The 19564-nt window shown below is 36.8% G+C and overlaps 1 protein-coding gene across 2 annotated transcripts in view; it reads right to left on the bottom strand.

Annotated features, from left to right (window-relative positions):
* Window positions 1-19564, bottom strand: part of Focad (focadhesin) — a 268590-nt gene that overhangs the window by 102308 nt on the left and 146718 nt on the right. For both annotated transcript variants that reach the window (XM_033757649.1, XM_033757648.1), the window contains exons 15-18: window positions 17551-17685; window positions 14385-14435; window positions 13290-13373; window positions 4690-4810 (exon numbers count right to left, since the gene is read on the bottom strand). In XM_033757649.1, the coding sequence (XP_033613540.1) occupies window positions 4690-4810; window positions 13290-13373; window positions 14385-14435; window positions 17551-17685 (391 nt within the window). The remainder of the gene's footprint in view (window positions 1-4689; window positions 4811-13289; window positions 13374-14384; window positions 14436-17550; window positions 17686-19564) is intronic.

Here is a 19564-nt window from a genome sequence, read left to right on the forward strand (position 1 = left end):
AACCTAAAGTAAATACAGTCTTCTGGAAAAGAAATATTCATTCTTATTCTTTTTTTTTTTTTGGTACCAGGGATAGAACTTAGGACCTTGCACCTGCAAGGCAGATGGTAGCACCACTGAGCTAAATCCCGGCCCCCCATTCTTATTTTTCATATAAACATTTAAGCTATACTTTAGTTGAATTTCACAAGAGGAAAAGAAAACTCTTGATCTCCACCACCATTTTACTCGTCCCCAAATTAGAACACGGCACCACTCTGTCTGGGCTTAAACACTTAAGAGTCATTCTTTTTTTTTTTTTTTTTTGTATTTTTTTTTTTTTTTTTTTTGGTACCAGGGATCGAACTCAGTCCTTGTGCTTGCAAGGCAGGTACCAGAACCACTGAGCTAAATCCCTGGCCCTTAAGAGTGACTCTTCATTCCTTTCTTCTTGAACATAACCATTAGCAAATCCTGGGTCCACCTTCAAAGTATATTGCAAATCCGCCCTTTTTGCCTGTGTGCCATTATCTTTCTTCCTCATGTATACTATTATGAGTTTATGGGTTTCTTTTTGTTATGACCACTCCTGAAAACTTTCTACTCACCAGAAGCCAGAATGTTAATATTCCCTTCCTAAAGTCATCCAATGGTTTTTCACTAAACACTGAGTAACTTCCGACTATGATGATCATTACATTCCCTCTGGCCTCATCTCTACCAAGCTCCCTTCTTGCTTTTGGATGTTAAAATTACGTTTCCAAATGGCATCTTCCTATTTCTCAACACTATAAAGTTGTTACCTTAGGGCCACCAAACCTGCTGTTCACCTGGTACGCATTATTTCCAGATTATCATGTACCTGGCTCCTTGTCTTTTAGATGTTTCTGAGGAACTCTTTTTTGATCAAACATTATTCTATAATGATATTAACAGTTATTTTAAAAATTAAATGTGTTCATTATTCCCGGTACCAAAAAAAAGTGTTATTTCTTTACTATGTTCCTTGTAATTAAAACCAAGATCTTTGCTGTTTTTCATTCTTATTAAAAATAACATAGAAATGCAGGATCAGAAGACAAGAGGATGTATAAAATATATCCAAGTGTTATTTTTTTAAGGACCACTAGAGGCTGCCCACTATGGAAACAAAAACAAAGAAACGAGAAAGCCCAATAAATCACAAGGAGTGGGGAAAAAAAAGAGAAAGTGCAAAGGAAACTGCTGCACATGCTTCTTACAGGAACAAAAGCAAGATTCTATCTCACTACACTGGAATTTTACTTTGAATATATCTATCTAAAAATCTCCTTTAAATGACTAGAATTAGTTAGGGTCAGCAAATTCTCCCTATAGCAGCTGTGAAGTGCCCAGTTCTGTCCTGGCTATACACACTTAAACCCTCCTAGATTTAATCAGGCTTCTCCGTTCAAATCCCAGAGACGATGTGTGCACCGGGGTGGGGTTCTACTTATTTCTTTTGATATGCTCTCTACCCTTCTTAACCCCACTCTGGCCCTGCAAGACTAACTTTTAAGAAATTCACCAACAAGCTTCCTTGCCCTCTGGCTTCTGTTGATGTCAACCAGTAAGAGACACTGGTAGGAGATCAGAGGTTAAAAACAGAATGAGTTCAGAGAATTTATTCCCCAGATACCTTCCAGCAGGTTCCTCCAGGTTCCTTGAATCCCTCTTCAGAAGGCCCTTGATTACCCTTACGCATCCCAATTCGTGATAAACATGGTTTTTTTATCCTCCCTCCCCTTAGAATTTTAGGCCAAGAGATATTAACCACTCTGGGATGATTCAGCATTTATAGTGAACTTCCCTTACTTTTGACAATCATAAATAGTTCCTTTATTAAAACTCTCTTCCATTACTCCTCTGAAGGTGACCCAACTTTCGTGTTATAACCTTGATCAATACATCATCTAAACAAAACGATGCATAATACCCATTGTGGGTCATATATCCCAATTCCTGAACACAAAGGCAAAAGTGCAACTGCCTTAAGATGAGGGTGTGAATCATCTGTTTGTGAGGATAGCGACACAATGATAAGATAAAGTAACTTCATACTTTCTCATGAAGAACACCGATCTAGCAACAGGGACCACATCCACACTTGGACTGACCCAAAACTGAAATCTATCTCTTGTCAAGCAGCAAGTTAGGGATTCTTAATTCCAGCCCAAAGAATATTTTAAACGAGGGTAAGTTATCAGGAGTTTGAATGTAGCTAATACACAGAGTATCCTCTTTGCCTGGCTACTAAGCTAGCCACTGGAATTGTTTTCTTGTATTAGAGCCAGAGATGCGAATTTCATAGAGCTTTCAATGACACAAGCAGTCCAGTGCAGCACATGCACCAGAGGTTTGCCACCAGGGAGGCTCTTTCCTACAGAGGACCAGGTAGGAATCAGAAAAGAGGCTGAAAATTTGTAGGGCAAGGAGTGTCAGACATAAATATTTTAAACAACCCGGATGTCTTTCAGCAAGTGAGTATATAAACAAACCAGTACATCCATACAATGAAATATCACTGAGCAATTAAAACAAACAAAAAAACCCACTAATGATACAGGCAACAATTTGGAAAGAGCTCAGAGACACTAAGTGAAACAAAGCTAACGCCAAAAGTTTTCATACTGAAAATCACTGGTGAATCTAAGTAAGTCTCCAGTGCAGTTCATGATACTGTGCCAATGTCAATTCTGATTGTAATAATATACTGTGGTTATCTGAGTGTCATCGGTAGGAACAGCCAGGTAAAAGATACATGAGAACACTATGCTATTTCATAGCTTCTTAACGTCTAAAAACATTTTAAAACAAAACTTTTAAAAAAAAACAATACCAGTAATATCCCTAATAAGATTCATGCAAATCTGTGGGTTTAAACTGCAGCTGCTTTTTTTTTGATCATTGAAAAGGAATTAAGAGAAGGGGGCCAGGGTTTTCCAGTTCCAGTGTAAGTCACTTTGCTGCCTACAGTGCCTAATGACGAACATGTACCATTCACCATGTACGTTGTATTGTCATTCCTAAGGCCAGAACCACTGTCCTACCTTGTGCTTTAGTTCTCTAATCCTCACAGGGAAAGCAAAGCATAGTAGAAGGCAAAACTCTGTCCATGGTGAAGCTCTGACAGTCACTGTGAGCACGAAGACCACCCACCTGACTCCGATTACTGATCTTCAAACTACTGCAACTGTTGATCTCAGACCCTTCCCTTCTTCTCAGGGAAAGGCCATGGGAGCCACCAAGTACAGCTAATGCAGAAGTGCCAGCTGATGGCCACCAGAGTAGAGCACAGAAACAGATTCATCTCAGCAACTAATCCTCTTACTCCTCAGATCTTCTCTTTCCCCTTCCAACACCACAAGACTACAACGAGGAGTACGTGGTAAGGAAAAGCCCCAGAAGACTGTAACTCCAAGGCTGTTTGAGGGTGGAGAAGTTGTGTTGGACCATAACCTTCCCTTAGCCTCAGGAGCCTAACGAGCTATGAGAGGGGAAAGGGGACGAAGAAAACAGTGACCACGTTTCTGTGGGTTCTTCCAAATGCCTTTCATCTGTGCTATCTCAGTCAGTCTGTTCCAGTGAAGAGGAGGCAGAACTGGGAACAGGGACTGTCCTAGAAATAAATGGTACGGATTTGCTCAAGTTTCCAAGAATCTTCAGGTGAGATGAAACTAAAGGGGAAAAATACAAAAATCCCTCCAATATTATAGGCTAATATGATGACATTAAAATAAGATGATGGGCCAGGGATTTAGCTCAGTGGTTCTCTGCCTGCGTCACAAGTGCAAGGTCCCAAGTTTGATCCCCAGTACCAAAAAAATAAAGTAAAATAAAATAATAAGATGGCATTTGTTTATATTGAACTTCATTTTCAGAAATTGTTTTCCATCGATACCCAGGTAGAATTAGAATAAAAAGTAAAATGCTGGCTAATACCGAAAAGCTATCACAATGGATCCCTCAGAGAATTTTATAATTTTTAAATATCAAAAAATAAAATTTAAAATTAATGTAAATTCTAAGTCATAACACAAATTTCTCAAATGAAACCATCTAACATTTCTACAGAATAATAAAGGCAGGTGAATATTTTGAAATATGATATCCATATAGAACGATTACCATATTGTATGCAATGGAATAATTTTCTAAACGCTAATGTTCCTATAAGCCTTATATCAAAACTGAATGGACACACAATTTGATCCGTTTTTTAAAGAGAATTTAAACATCAGTAGTACATTTGGAGCATTATTTTTTTTTGGAGCATATTTTATTCTTCATAGAAAGAATGAATTTATAATGATGGAACTATGGAGTGTCTAAATAGACTAACGATCTCTGCACTGAGCTTATAGAATGAAGATGATTAATCAAACCAGTCCCGTGACCCAGAGTCACACTGCAGACTTGTCTGATAGAATCATTCAGTTTTGGAAATGAGTCTTAATTATCAGAGAGAACAATTTCTTAAACTAATTTCCAGTTCAATTCAAGTAATTTACTTGAGTCTAACATTTGCATACCATACTACTTCAAGCAGTACCTATGGAACAGACAGATGCATTTAGTATTTCAATTAGAGAGTAAGTACTTAACTACAGCATGCACACATCACAAAACAAGACAACCAGACAGGAAACGTTTGTGAAAATGCCACCTTCCCTGCCACCATGTATAAGTCACCTGGTAAAACCAAGGGAGCAGTAAGTGACAAGAGTTTGAGATAACAAGAGCCAGGAACTGAAAGATCCACTTCCTCTTCATCTTCATCTGACTCATCAGTAATAGGCACTTCTGGTCTAATCTGAAATATAAGTGATAAGATTACAGATGACACTAAAACACTACATAAAATCTTTGTCCTCCCATGTCGCGATTTAAACATTGTCAGACACCGTCATTCTATGTTAAAAGACCATAAAAATTAATATTTAAAAATCTATTCATGTACCAATTACATGGTAGACTCTAGTCATCTTACCAGATATGATTTCAGACCTATTTAAAGAACTAATAGTAATTCATTAAGAAAACCACAATAAGCTAGCATAAGCAATGATTATTATAGAAAACTAATAAAATTCTATACCAACAATATAATGAAAACTCTGACATATTCAATACATTAAATTTCTATGGTTTATAATTAAATATTTGCCTTGTCTGATACCTTTTTAAAATTGGTGACTCCAGCTATACTTCTATGGCAAAGCTTAAAATCTCCCAGTGGAAATATAATAGAGATCAGCAAATGATAAAGTGCTCTGGTTGATGTTTTCTTAGACATGACAGTTTGTTGCCACAATACAAAAGCCCTAAACTCTGTAATCAGTAGCTATACTTTACTGTGCTGAATTTGCATTTTGATATTTTGTGGTTGCTCTGTGATTAGTTAGGTTTGTGTGAACCCAAAATAAAAAATGTAAAAAGATTATTACTATTGTAGTTTCCACAAGATATGACTGTTAAGCAATTAATTAAATTTTTAATACTTTCAAGGACATATCATCATAATGCCCACACAGAGATAATTAAGCATTAGAGGAGGAAATCAAAATATATAAAAGTGGTTGCTATAACCATAAAGTGCCAGAACCCAGTCATTACCATTAGCCTGTCTCCTGGAGTTATTTTTAGAAATAATTAGCAATTCCTGCAGATTGCCTTCTTCATAGGTCCCCAAAGCACTGTTTCATTTAGAAACTGCACTGAGTCAAGATTCTTGCAGGGAGATAAAGGAAAGCACAGAGGAAATGTTTCTCTTTAAGTACAATAATCTCAATTCCGATGAAGCCTTTCACCCATAACTAGTGTTCTCTTCACTAGTAAACAGAGTGAAAGCAACGCGATCACCTGAGTTCTTCCCAGGACAAGATTTAATTGAGGGTCAACAGGCATCCCTAATGCCCTAAAGCTCTGAGGTTGACCCAGCCCCACTATCATGCCTCCAGACAGGGCGTGACAGCTTTCTTCCACAACTCTGCATCCCAGAGATACCCTGTTGTGTTTAAGAAACTTTTAACAAAAAGAAAAAAGAAACTTTTAACAAAAAGAAAAAAAACTTTTAACAAGCAAGCTTTCCCAAGTAGATCTGATTTCATATATACGTGGAATATACTGAGTTTGGTGTGATCAAGAATTGCCTTAGAGATTCTAACCAATCCAAATGGCCTAAAAAGTCCCTACCAAAAGCATTGGTTCTGTGTCCCTCTGCCTTGTTTCCTGACTTTTTGATGCAGTATAGTACCTCTGGAAAACAATAAAACAATTACATATGGCCCAGTAATTCTACTCCTAGGTATATAACCAAGAGAAATGAAAATATGAATCACACAAAAACTTGCACAGAATTGTTTGTAGCAGCACACACTCATAATAGCCCCAAAATGTAAGCAAACCCAAATGTTGACCAACTGATGAATGTATATACAAAATATAGTATATCCATACAATGCAATATAATTTGGCCATAAAAAGAAATGAAGCACAGATTATATGCTACATATGAAAGAACTCTGAGAACACTATGCTAAAAGGAAACCAATCACAAAAAGAATCCTCTAATATTACACTCACAGGAAAGGTCCAGAATAGGCAAAGGTATAGACACTCAGTAGGTGAATGGTTGCTTAGAGCTCATGAAGGGCAAAGGGTAATGGGGATTGCCTACTACTATGAGTTTATTCGGAGGAAAAATGTTCTGAACTTAAAATGTGATTGATCTGTGATTAGCTGCCTAATTCCTTTAATATAATTATAGCTCTAAAATGTATGCTTTAAATGGGTGATTTGTATGGTATGTGACTTACATGTCAATAAAGCAGTTAAAAAAGAAATTAGAGGTAAGGAAGAGGAGGGGGAAGAAAGGGGGGACCATGCCCTCTGCTGCTACCTCCACCAGTGGGGCCTTAGAGTGGTGTGGAAACTACATGAAAGGAACAAATGTTTCCAGAATTATTTAGTATAAAGGGATATGATCTCCTACCCTGTCCAGTCCTTCTGCTCAGTCAACCTAAATTACTTAAAATGGAGTCATAAGACTCAGGCCATCAATGTTTCCAGAGCTACTAAAGAAAGAGTTACCTGGTTGGGGATAAAGAAAACTGATCACAAAAAAAAAAGAAGAAGAAAAAGAAGAAAACTGATCCACCCCTTGATCTGTAACTGGATTCCTAAGAGGCTTATACTGTTATCTTTCTCCAATATGGATGAATTTTAACAAAAAATTACACCGGTACAGTAATGTAAATAGAAATGATAAACTCTACATACTTATAATGGTATGATCATCCCTTCAATTTTATTTCCTGAAAGGTGAGCTGACTCCTTGGGACAAATGAGCATTTATTATCATTGGTTCCAGTACTTTTCCCTCCTCCTCTGCTACCTCTTAAAAAATTATTTCTTCCAACTTTTCTGTTATAACAGCAGTCTTGTCTTTGGTTTGTGTGCAATGACTGTGTAAGAGCAATGTGAGTACAACGAGGGAGAATCAAGAAAATGCATATAAAAGAATACCTGTTGGTGTTTGAAAATTTGGCAGTTAACGTCAGCTACTCAAACACCCATGAAAAACTGCACATATATTCAAACACACACAACAAAGCCCTTCCAATTACAGCTAAGCTTTAATGAACAAACTTAAATAGAAAGCCACATAAATATATAATGACAAATTACTTTTAAAATCTGCTTCAAACTGAATTAGCTTATGAAATGCCTCACTATGGATTCTGAGCCAGATAACCTTTCAACCACCTTTCTGTGTGCATAGCCTACGAAAATCCAAGAGTCTCTGCATTTGGAACTATGTCAAGCATCTGCATAAATTCAGTTAAAAAGAGAAACAGCTTCTGATGAATGCAGTGACATTCACTTAAATCAAAGCCAAACAGGTTATACCATGTTTATACTAACCCTGGATGCACAATGAGTTTTTATATCTTCTACTATTAACTCTGGAGGTCAAAAAGTCGATGTTAAGGTCTCTATAAAAACAAAGTTTAATTTTAAGTAGCTGTATAATTTTAATGAATTCAAGTCAGAGACAAGAATCATCATCTTCTACATGTTTATACATTGCTAAATACTTTATCAGAAAAATTTTTGTATTGTTTTGTTTAGCTGGATTTTCTTTTTTCTTTTGGAGTGGGAGGTGCTAAAGAAGGCCAAAGACAATGGTAAATAGCTAAAAAGAACAGAAGGAATACAAGCTAAAACAGGAAACCATTTTTGTCAGTTCTTCTACATTATAATCAATAAGCCCTCAAAGAAGTCCCCTTGAATTTCTGAACCAACTTTAGATTTGCATTTTAAGTAATTAACAATGATATTGCTATGGCTTTCACTCAACCTTCCCAACTCATAAAACGGGTTTAGCACTTAGCATATATCCAGTAAGTAATTAAACTGACACACGTGTTAGTATGCACACTTCTAGACCCACAGAATTTAATAAGAAAGCAGTGGTGAGAATGAGTTAGTGAATTTGGTATTCAGATCCCTCACTCATGCGATGTCTCCGTGACCTCCACTATCCACTGACACCTTCCATCTTACTTTAAATGTACTGTGATCTACTTTTAGATCTTCCTTTTGATGTCTGTCATTTCTCTTACTCCTTTGGCTCCACTTGTTAACTTTCAATTTATACAGTTTAATATTTAGCAATCAAAATATATTTCCTAAGTAAATGTTTTAAATGCAATACTTATAGAGGTAGCTAAATTATAATTCACAAAGGTAACCCCATTGATAAGGACACATCATTTTTCTTTATAACTGTACTTGAAATTCACAATGGGCTCAAAAGTTTAGTTCATTCGTTGCTACAAATGGAGAAAATATCAATACAATTTCACTGGAAAAGTGAAATCTTATATGTCAACCTCCCCCTTGGTGCAGAATGCATATTTCTGACAACAAAGAAAAATCTTACATTTTACATTATAGAAGACCTTACTTGAAAGAGACTCAAGAAATATTTGAAAATATACTTTTATTAAAATGAGTCTGCATTTCATATCATTCCCATCACCTACAAAACAAAGGAGGAACACTGACCTGGTTGTATCCTTAGCCTTTTGGAAATTATGAAGGATATGAACACACCGACCACTTTCTATGTTTAATCTTTAGACAGACATTCAAACAACCAAACTGAAAATACTAATCAATAAAAAGAAGAATGCAGGGGGGAATGTTAGAAGCAATGCATCTCCATTAGGAGATTGGTCCTCTCTATCAGAAGCTGGGGTCAGAGTAGGGAAGAATTTCCAACCACTTACATCCCCTCCATGCAGCCTCAGCCGAGTATATTCACCGTAGTGAGATGCTGATACTTCCGGGGGTGGCACACATATCCCAGAAGGTAATTAGGGGACACACACACACACACACACACAAATTCAAAACATGGTAAAAAGGACATATAGCTTTTTTTATAGCTCTTTGCATACTGGTGGCAAAGATTCAAAAGTGAAAGAAATCCTAAGTATATAATTACTAGTCATATTGTAAAGTACAAAAAATATTTATGACTATTCAGCTACTTATGATTATAGAAGAGCTACAGTAAGGAAGTACAACAGCTAACAATTGACTTACTATACAGATTTAACCAAGCTGTAACTAACATTATATGAATATAATAAGCATGTCAATATTTAAAGAGGTAGAGAATAAGCAGTCTAAAGAATGTAAAATTTAATAAAAGCTATTGCTCCAGCTGGAATATTTCAGCAGGTAGTTTTCACGCCATGATCAAAATAAGCAACTGCTTATTAAAAATAATCATATAAAGTTATCTCTCAAACTGCTACAGCTAATCTAGGAGTTTGCATACCAAATTTACCTAACTTTTTTTTTCCTTTTTCTTTTCATAAGTAAGTATGGATAATGATAGCCACTATAGTACAGCTTGAAATCACATCTTTTCTAAAAAATACATATATATAAAAAAACACATTACTTAAGCCTTCCCATTTGTAATCACTACATGACAAGCTAGGAAATCTGTCTTTATGAGCCCTCAATAGTATAGAAAACCCATCTTTCTTAGGATTTGGTTTTACTTAATAGCTCCAATTCAATTCAGTAAACAGAAGTTTTCCACTACTGACATCTAATCTCTGTATAAACTCAATTCACAAGAAAAGTCCAAACCCACTCTACACCTGAGGATGCCAAGAAATCTGTATCAAATCTTACTGCCATTTGATTTCCAGGGGTTTCTAGCTAATTGTTATAGTTCATATCTAGATGTCCCCCCAAAGCCTCATAAGGTACAGGTGGTACTGTTCAGAGGCAATAGAATCTAGGGTGTGTGATACTGGGATCGAGGATGTGCACCTGGTGCCCCACCCTGGCAGTGCTACCTACCCTTAGGGCGGGTAGCCTGGATGCAATATAAGGAACGGAAAGAGGACTGCTGCAGTTAGTTGCTACTAACACTTCTCTGCTTATCTTCTATTACCTCTCTTCTGCTCTTCTATGCCCCTCTGCCATGCCACCTCTGCCTTAAAACCAGCTGACTATTAATTATTACAAACTACAAGCCATCTAAACCTTTTTTACTTTAAATTTGGGTGTTGGGTATTCTGTCTCAACAACAAAAGTAACAAAGACAGATTTTGGTACCACAGAAGCAGGGCTATTGCTGTGATTGTATCTGACCATGTGGTTCAGGAGCTTTTAAACTGGCTTACAGGAAGATTTGGAAATGTTTGGAGATGCCAGCTAAAAGAGCAGCCTTGAAATGCCTTCAACTGTACTTGATTAGTGATTTTGGTCATAACTCAGAAGATCAGAATGCTGATAGAAACACTACTGGTAAAGACCAGGCTCAGGAGGTTTGTGCTGGAAAAAGGACTGCATTGCCTGTTGGACTCCAAACTATATGTGTTAAACTTTGGCAGAAAATTTGTCTGCATGTTTGCTTGTGTCCAGAGACTTAGTGCCTGAGACAGAGATTAAAGGCAGCAGACTAATAAAACTTGCAGAAGAAATTTCAAGGCAATTTAAAACTGAGGCAGTGGCATGGCTACTGTTGGGGGCTTTTAAGCCAATCTATGTGGAAAATCAAGAGCAAAGAGCCCAGAAGAAAGCTTAAAACATTTTGAGTTTGGCCAAAAAGGAAGCTCCAGTGAAGCTGTTGACTGCAAAGATGGAGCAGAAGAAAACTTGGTTACTGAGAAGGAAGAAGACAATAGAAAATATGGCCTAAGAACATCACAAGAACCAGCAGGATTCCACATTTTGCAGCACCAAAATTGCAAAGGTGGAAAATTTCACTTTGAGAAGAGAGCACTGGAGCACCATGTTCCATAATGGTGGTGGTCTAGGGAATTTGCTCCTTGGAATTGGGTTCAGTGCACTCAGAAAAACAGGCACCCAACTCTTACAGCCAAGAGCAAAAAGGGAGCCTGGCTGCTGCTCCAGTTGAGAGCAGACTTTGGCATCATCCATATGGAGCAGATTTTAGACACATACAGAATGCAAGAGTTGGGGGTCAGGCAGACTTCCACCCAGATTTTAGAAGAAAGCCTAGGAGGCCAGGCAGTGTGCCCCTGAGAGAACAATGTGTGAAGGTGCAGCAGAGACCCCAGCAGGTCTGAGAAGCCAGGAACATAGACTATCTGAGGAAAGCTGAAAGGAGGGAGGCACAGCCAGGCCAAGAGAGATCCATGAGAGCTGCAACCACCTGCAGTGCCATACAGGCAAAGCCACCCAAGCCCTTTGGAGTTCAGGTCTTGCCACAGATTGCCTCAGATGCTGGAAATAGAACTACAAGACTTAATACTTGCCCTGCCAGATTTTGAACTTGCTTTGGTTCCATTCCTTTCTCTTCCCCTATTTGTACCTTTTGGAATGGCAATGTTTATCTTGTGCCACTGTATGCTGAAAGTAATTACCTTTCTTTTCATTTGTACAGGGGCTCACAGCTCAAAGTTTGCTTTAAGTATCAGAGGAGACTTTCCACAATGCTGAAAAGGTTAGGACTTTGGCAAGTCTTAGCGATGAACTAAGTGCCTTTTACATAAAGGGATGTGCACGAGTCTTTTGGGGGCCAAGGGTGAAATGTTATGGCTTATATCTAGATGTCCCCCCAAAGCCTCGCGGAGTGAGGTGGGGGTTTGCAAAGGTTGCCAGATCTAGGGTGTGTGATGTTGGGATTAAGAGTGCCCCACCCTGGGTGTGGTTGGCACCCCCCAAAAGGCAAGTAGTTTGGATGAAATATAAGGGGAGGATTGGTTGTTCCTGCTGCCACCTTGCTGCTTTGCTGCCTTCTGCCTGCCATGAACTGTTTCTCCTCTGCAATGCCTCTCTGCCATGCAACCCTGCTTTGGGGCCAGCCAACTATGGACTGAAATGTCTGTAGACGGTGAGCCAAATAAACCTTTCCTCTTTTAACTTTGGATGTTGGGTATCTTGCTGTAGCAATGAGAAAAGTAACTAAGATGGTAATATTACATTCAACTTCACATAACATATACTTTGTCTTTATATTCGGAAGGCACTCAATAAATATCTGTATGCATTTCAACTAGTAGTGGCACTAATTTTGAAATTAGGTACTGAATTTCTCTAATATGAGCTAATAACTTAAACCTAATTATATTAGGTAGATGCCAGAAAAGGGTATAGGTTTAATTTAAAACTAAAATAAGCTTATTTTTAAAACTAAGATCATGTCAGAGCATGTGTTAATCCTTAAAGACAGTAACAGTTTCTTCATCCAGTTCTCTAAGGCTTACTGATATATAGTTCTGCATTATACTAATAGCAGGTTTCTCAAATAACATCATTTTGTTTTCTTTTTTCTTGGTACTAGGGATTGAACCCATGGCCTCATACATGCTATGCAAGTACTCCACCACTGACTCAGGTATTCCCCCAAAATAGGTGCATCCATTTTTTTTTTTAATCACAAATAAATATTGTTGGCTATACAGCTCCATCTACACAGGCTCTCCTTGGATTTTGAAGTCCAAGATGATGTGGTGACTGGACCAAGGCATCTATCAATCACCTTCAGCAAATTTAACTTGCACCATAGCTGTTTTTCCATCTGCTTCAAAGAGATTTAAATTCATAATCTATGAAGTCTAAGACTTTTACAGTCTTCTACATGTTAAACAAACAAATAAATACAAATTTTACCTTTTATGGACAATACATCTAGGGTTACATAGACTTTCATCAGGTAGGACTCTCCTAAGAATGAGCATAAAGTCATAAAACAGCAAAATACAGGGATAGAGTGATAAAGCAGAACTGCCTACCTTTTCAGGCAGATGAAGGATGGTGTGGTCTCCTGCACTAAAGTGGGACAGAGATTTGTATGCAGCATTTGCTACGAGTGAGTCCTAGAGAGGGTAAAAGAAAAGGAAATAAACAAATTAAAAGTATATCAATCCTCAGATGTGGAAGAGGAAAGAAAATCTTCCCTCATCAGGCCCAACGTTCTATACTCAATACTCTTTGGAAATGGTATCCAAGTTCTTGCCTAGGCCAAAAGACATTTACTACAAATTTAGAAGAGAAATCAAGGAACTTCATCTTCTTTTCAAAAGAGTAAAATAAAGAGGCCTGAAGTGAAAAGTAAAAACAACTAGGAAAACTTCTCAGCCAAAATACCTTTATGGAGAATATGTCCCAAATAAAAAGAGAAAAAACAGCATTGGACAAAAAGTTCAGAGATACCACATTTGATCATGACTTGGACATTAAACCTAAAGCAACTCATAATTGCTTGGGATACTGTGAAGTAATATGGTGTAGTGGAAGAAGCACGAGGATTTAAGAGTTGCACAAGTCTGGGTCTGATTCTGGTTCTCTACACAATGAGAGGGCAAGTTAACCTTTTGGAATCTAAGCTGATCCACTTATGAGTCAGGTACAGCAGCACCAACACGGTCCTTTTTATACTCATGATTAGAAAAGACACCACAAGCCTCAGACGAACTGTTGGTTTGATATGTTTGTTGGTAGGGAAGTGACCATATAAAATAAAGAGATATTGAGCAGGGGATTTAGCTCAGTGGTTCTGCCACCTGCGCCACAAGCACAAGGTCCTGAATTCCATCCTCGGTACCAAAAATAAATAAATAATTAATTAATTAAAAAAATAAAAAAACAAAGAGATACTGTCAGCATTCCCTCTTCACATCTGTCAGGTTACCCCCACACTCCATGAAGTGTACTTTACAGTGAAAATGTAGCATAAATTTAGAATAATTTTTATAAAAATCTAAACTTACATATTTTGTTTAGCCACAAAGCCATCATTATAACAGAGTTACTTTTTTGTCGTACGTCATATTTTTTAATTCTTTTCCCAACTTACTTCTGATTTACTGACAACCCTGGGATAGTACCTTGTTTTGAGTGTGAGTCCAGAGGAAGCTGAGAACTTGAACTTTAAATTTCTGAAAAATCCGGAAACATAAGAAAAAAAGTTTTAAGACAAAGTAAAACTGCGATTAAGAAATCTGAAGTAGAAAATAGAAATCAGATTACTTTTAAGATTATGTCAGTATTAACCTATATTTATCTATTATTCATAAGATGAAAATACTCAGAAACAGATCTATCATCTAAACACAATGATAACACGTTGAAATTTTAAGATTATTAAATCTAGAAAACTAACCACTTCTGACTGACCCTTCAATACTATTACAAGTGGCACTCTTTCATGCCACTGCTTCTAATTCCAATCCAGAAGATTGTACCTTTCTCTAAAGAGCCGTACAGCATGTGGCACACTTTAACATCTAGTAAGATTTACCACAATGTACACTGAGGGCAGTGACTGTGTCTTCATTTTAAAGACACAGAACCCAGAGCCCAGAACAGCTCCATAAAAATGGCAAGTATTTAATAAATGACTGAGTATAAAAGGCATTTGTCTTCCAAGACTACTTGGTCATCTCTTATAATACCTTGTCCTTGTAAATCATATATGATTCCTCTATATCTTTTTGCCTTTGTATATCCTAATCTTCAACGTCAACAGAAAGCAGCATTACAATAATTTTTTAAGGTTATTCTAATGAAGATGTCCTTAGATTCCTCCTAAAAGTGTATTTCACTTCCTCCACCACACTCACAGACCTTTAACTAATTGTACCCATCAAATGTTATAATTACTACTGCTCACATATATCTCCTTTACCAACCTTTGAACTTCTAGAAGTTCTCATCATGGTATTATAAGAAAGTACACGCTATGCAGCTAGAAAGCCCTGGGTTCAGACACCAGCTTTCACTTGGTCACTACAATCTTGGTTAAGTTACTTGCTTGATAGATCTCCAAAGTTACCTTAATAATATTTTTAGCTATAAAACAGTTTTGAAAAACTTCCCATTAGGTTTTAGAACTAATCAGTGCAAACTAACTAGAAAAGTATTGGGAATTTAATAGGAATTCAAAAAAATAGTATGTGTATTACTGATTAGTATTTCCAAGGCCCAATACAGTCCACATTAATGTATTTAGAGTCAATGAATACATACACCACCAAATACAATCCAAAGCAATTCAAAAATTAACTGTAACTGAATCATGGGTGCTGTTTTCAAGAAGTTACTGGCTGATGAAGAAAATAATGTATGTATATGTATCGCTGCAGTATAAAATAGAAATACAGCTCCTAAAATGGGATAAAGGCTCTTGAGAACAGTATAAGCATCTCTTGCTTACAAATTTTCAAAGGATAAGTTAAAACAATTATTTCCTAAAATAGATTTTAAACTTAAAGAGGAAAAGATGTCTAGACAGAGAGGGTAACACAAACAAAAGAAAAGAAAGAAAAGTTTGATGGACACAGAGAAATGACAAGTGACTTCCTTCTGAAATGCAGGGTTCAGGTTGATCGAGTCTGTTGTAGAAGGGCTACTGGCTTGTTTTAGTTGAACATGAGGCACTGATGAGACAAGGACTAGAAATGCTTTGAGAAAACTTAGTTCAACTCTGGGTGATATCTAAGTAAGTTCTAAGCAGTTCAAAATAAAACCACCAAATTATCTAAGCACAGATAAGGAGAGGGAAGGATAGAAGGGCAGACTGACAGGAGGACAGAGGGAAACTCAGAGCACTGGGTGGAAAGAAGACAGAAAAGAGAGGGAAAGTCTTTCCTTCCATGCTTCTTCACTTCTGCTTCTGCGGGGGACTGCCACTGAAGCAAGCCCTCAGGACTGGGAATGCAGAGATGGATGGAAATGTCCCAAAGCAGTCTGTCTGAACAGCAGAAGAGCCTTAACAACACATAAGCCCAAAAGTCAACCAAAGGAATGTAATACAAATGTGAAAAAAAATCTAGTCCAAAAGATGATTCATAGCCACGGACAAGCAAATGTAAGAAACTAACAGAAAAACTACAGGTACTTCAGAAATTAACCTGTACAAAAGTCTGAACAACTAAGAGTACAAGGAAAGGTATAAGATTTCTGTTCCTAAAGACAGAAAATAAATTACACATGATATGCTCTATCTTCAATTTTTGCCTTAGCTCCTTATCAGCAACCCTGCAGGTTCTCTGACAAGGACCCATGACTTACAACCATAACAATAAAAAACCCTGTAAGTGAACAGTATACTCTAGGAGTCACAAATGGATTCTATTTTAATACCCTAAAAGAAAAGCCCACATGAGAATAAAATCAAGATAGTTTTATTGGTTTAGTCAATTTATTCAGTAATTACTTACCAAATACATATTATGTGTCAAACACTCCACTACATATTTAACCTCAAAAAAGACAAATTTGAATTTATTCACTACTGAGCACCAGAATTCAAAAAAACATTTTCCTATATTATTTCTAATCACGTGACCTAAAATAAACAAAGAACTATTACAGGAATCTGATGGTGTGATAGTTTGCCACAGGCTGTGAAGCACTAAATCAAACTAAAGGCTCAGCAAGACTACAAGTGAAAATCAGTTGGTGCTTTGTGAAGGAAAAGCAACAAAGGTGCAGGTAAAAGAGAATACAGCCTCCAAAAGTACAGAGACTTAAATGTCATTTCCCATCCTCTGACTCATTTCACTCACAGAAGAGATAATGCAGAAAGCATTAAGCAGCAATATATGAGTTGATATCAAAGAGTCTCCCACCAAGCATTTCAATTTGACATTGAATTGACACTGAGTAACTCATAAAATTGGGAGAACCTATCCTGCCTTTATTAAAGTCTTTGGAACTTAGATTTTAGACCTTAGAACATTAACAAAATGATTTTGTTAGTCTTACAAACATTTTAGAAACACTTTTAAAGGATACATTTTAAAATCTCATCTATATTTTCTTAATAAAAAATTGGTAACCTTTATGTTCATAAGTCACAAAGACTCAGAATCCATAAGAGTAATATCTTCCTACCAGCGGTTCATAAGAATACCAACATGTTCTCAGAACAAAAAGTGCTAAAGAATTTCTGTCAAACACAACTTAATAAATGCTTATTCCAAAAGTAGTTACGATATCCCACATCTTCTAATGTAAAGACAGGCAATTTGTTAAGCTCTAAATGCATACCTCATATTCAGCGGTACTGACAGTCAAAGAAGGCACCAGAGAAAACAGTTCACTCAGGGTTTTCAAAATTAGAGGTCTTGTGTCACAACTCAACTTTGGGGAGAGAGCATTCCAAGTGGAACGAATGCAAACAACCTGGGAAACAAATTTTAAAAATCAGTACCTAACAAAATCCCAACTCACATAAAGCCATTAGTTCAGAGTACTGTATTTTAGAAGGACACAAGACAAAAACATGGACACTATGCGAAATTAAGAGTTAGTAAGGTACTACCCCTAAAAATATAACTTTAAACCAACATGAACTGTTGATGATCCAGTCTGCTACACACAACTGCTTTTTTTACTACTTGGTTTTGTTTACTCAAGTAATAACTCTTACTCTCTCTTCCCCTCAACCCAACCCTGCTTACGTACATGATTTTACACACACTCTCGCTCTCTCTCTCTCTTTCTCACACACACACACACACACACACACACACACACACTATTAATTCCAGATTAGCTAGACATATATTTTTGTAGAACCATTCCTTGAAACAAATAAGGTGGTCAGATAACACTGGTACATTTCTAAAGTCAGTTCTTGTAGGTTTTCAGCTCTGTTGAAACTATGTCATCATCTAGAAAACTGGGTGTTAATATACATAAATCAAGTGTTCTCAATCAAATCTTACAAGCTTTTAAAGATCAGATTAAGAAACTGTTAAATGTTAATATAAATATAAAGCCCAACAAAAATGTCATGTCATTTTCAACCTGAAAATTTCCTGAAACCAGTGTTTTTAGTCATTTCAATATCTAGTTTTATGAAAAGCCAAACGTGTTCCTTTAATTCAATTCCAATTACAGCACGAGTTTTTTATTAAAAATAAAAATATTTTATTAAAATTTTAGAACTCAGAGGGCAAGAAGAGTGCCAACACAGACCAATTAAATAGAGTTTAACCAATCTTTCTAGAATACTCAAATTTCTTAAGCGGCAACTAATACACAATCTATCTCTCGCTACAAACATAAATTATTTAAGAAAACTACATGACGAGTTCAATCCCCAGTACCCCCCCCCAAAAAAAACTACATGAGGTAGTAAGTGAAAAGATGTCAAAGATAAATGAATAGTATATACTTAAAGGATGCAGATTTAAGAAGATATTTAAGGGAAAAGACAGCAAAAAGTCTTCCAGAAAACCCAGATTCAGTGTTTTTGCATTTATTTTCTACTTGCCATGAAACAGCAGAGAAATAGTCTTTAGTTTGGAATGCACTACATGATTTGAACTCAAGTAATATTCATTAAGGGCAGTACTAGGCATGGCATGGGAGTAGGCATCTTTAGACAAAGAAATTACTCTGATATTACGAATTATCAGGGCTTGAAAAAAAATTTTTTTTTAATTCTTAAAAGCTACCAATTCAGCACCAGGTACATACCCAGAATGGGTAAGAAGGAAGAATGAATGAAAGAGTATTGTAGCAACAAAAGGCAACAGTATTCAGGGCAAAGCTTGGTATTCAAAATACCTAGAATAACAAAGCAGTTTGGACCAGCATCAAAAAGTATTTCTAGATTGTCTCTTAGTTCTGCTAATGGTTTCTTTTGAAGTACAGAAGCTTTTTAGTAAGATGAGATCCCAGTCGTTGATTCTTTCTGCTAGTTCCCGTGCTACTGAGGATTTGTTCATAAAGTCTTTTCCTATACCAATGTCTTCCAGAGTTCTGCCTAACTTACCTTCCAGCAAGTTTAATGTTTCTGTTTTAATATTTAGATCTTTAATCCATTTGGATTTTAATTTAGTGCATGGCGAAAGATAAGGGTCTAATTTTAATCTGTGGCAGGTTGATATCCAGTTTTTCCAACACCATTTATTAAAGAGGCTATCTTTCCTCCACTGAGGATGGTCAGCTCCTTTGTCAAAGATGAGGTAGCTGAGTACATCTGCATTTGTTTTTGTGTCTTCCAGTCTGTTCCATTGATCCTCAGGCCTATTTCTTTGCCAGTACCATGCTG

This window comes from Fukomys damarensis, unplaced genomic scaffold (genome assembly GCF_012274545.1).
Source record: "Fukomys damarensis isolate Sample0158 unplaced genomic scaffold, DMR_v1.0_HiC HiC_scaffold_31, whole genome shotgun sequence".
Lineage (NCBI taxonomy): Eukaryota > Metazoa > Chordata > Mammalia > Rodentia > Bathyergidae > Fukomys > Fukomys damarensis.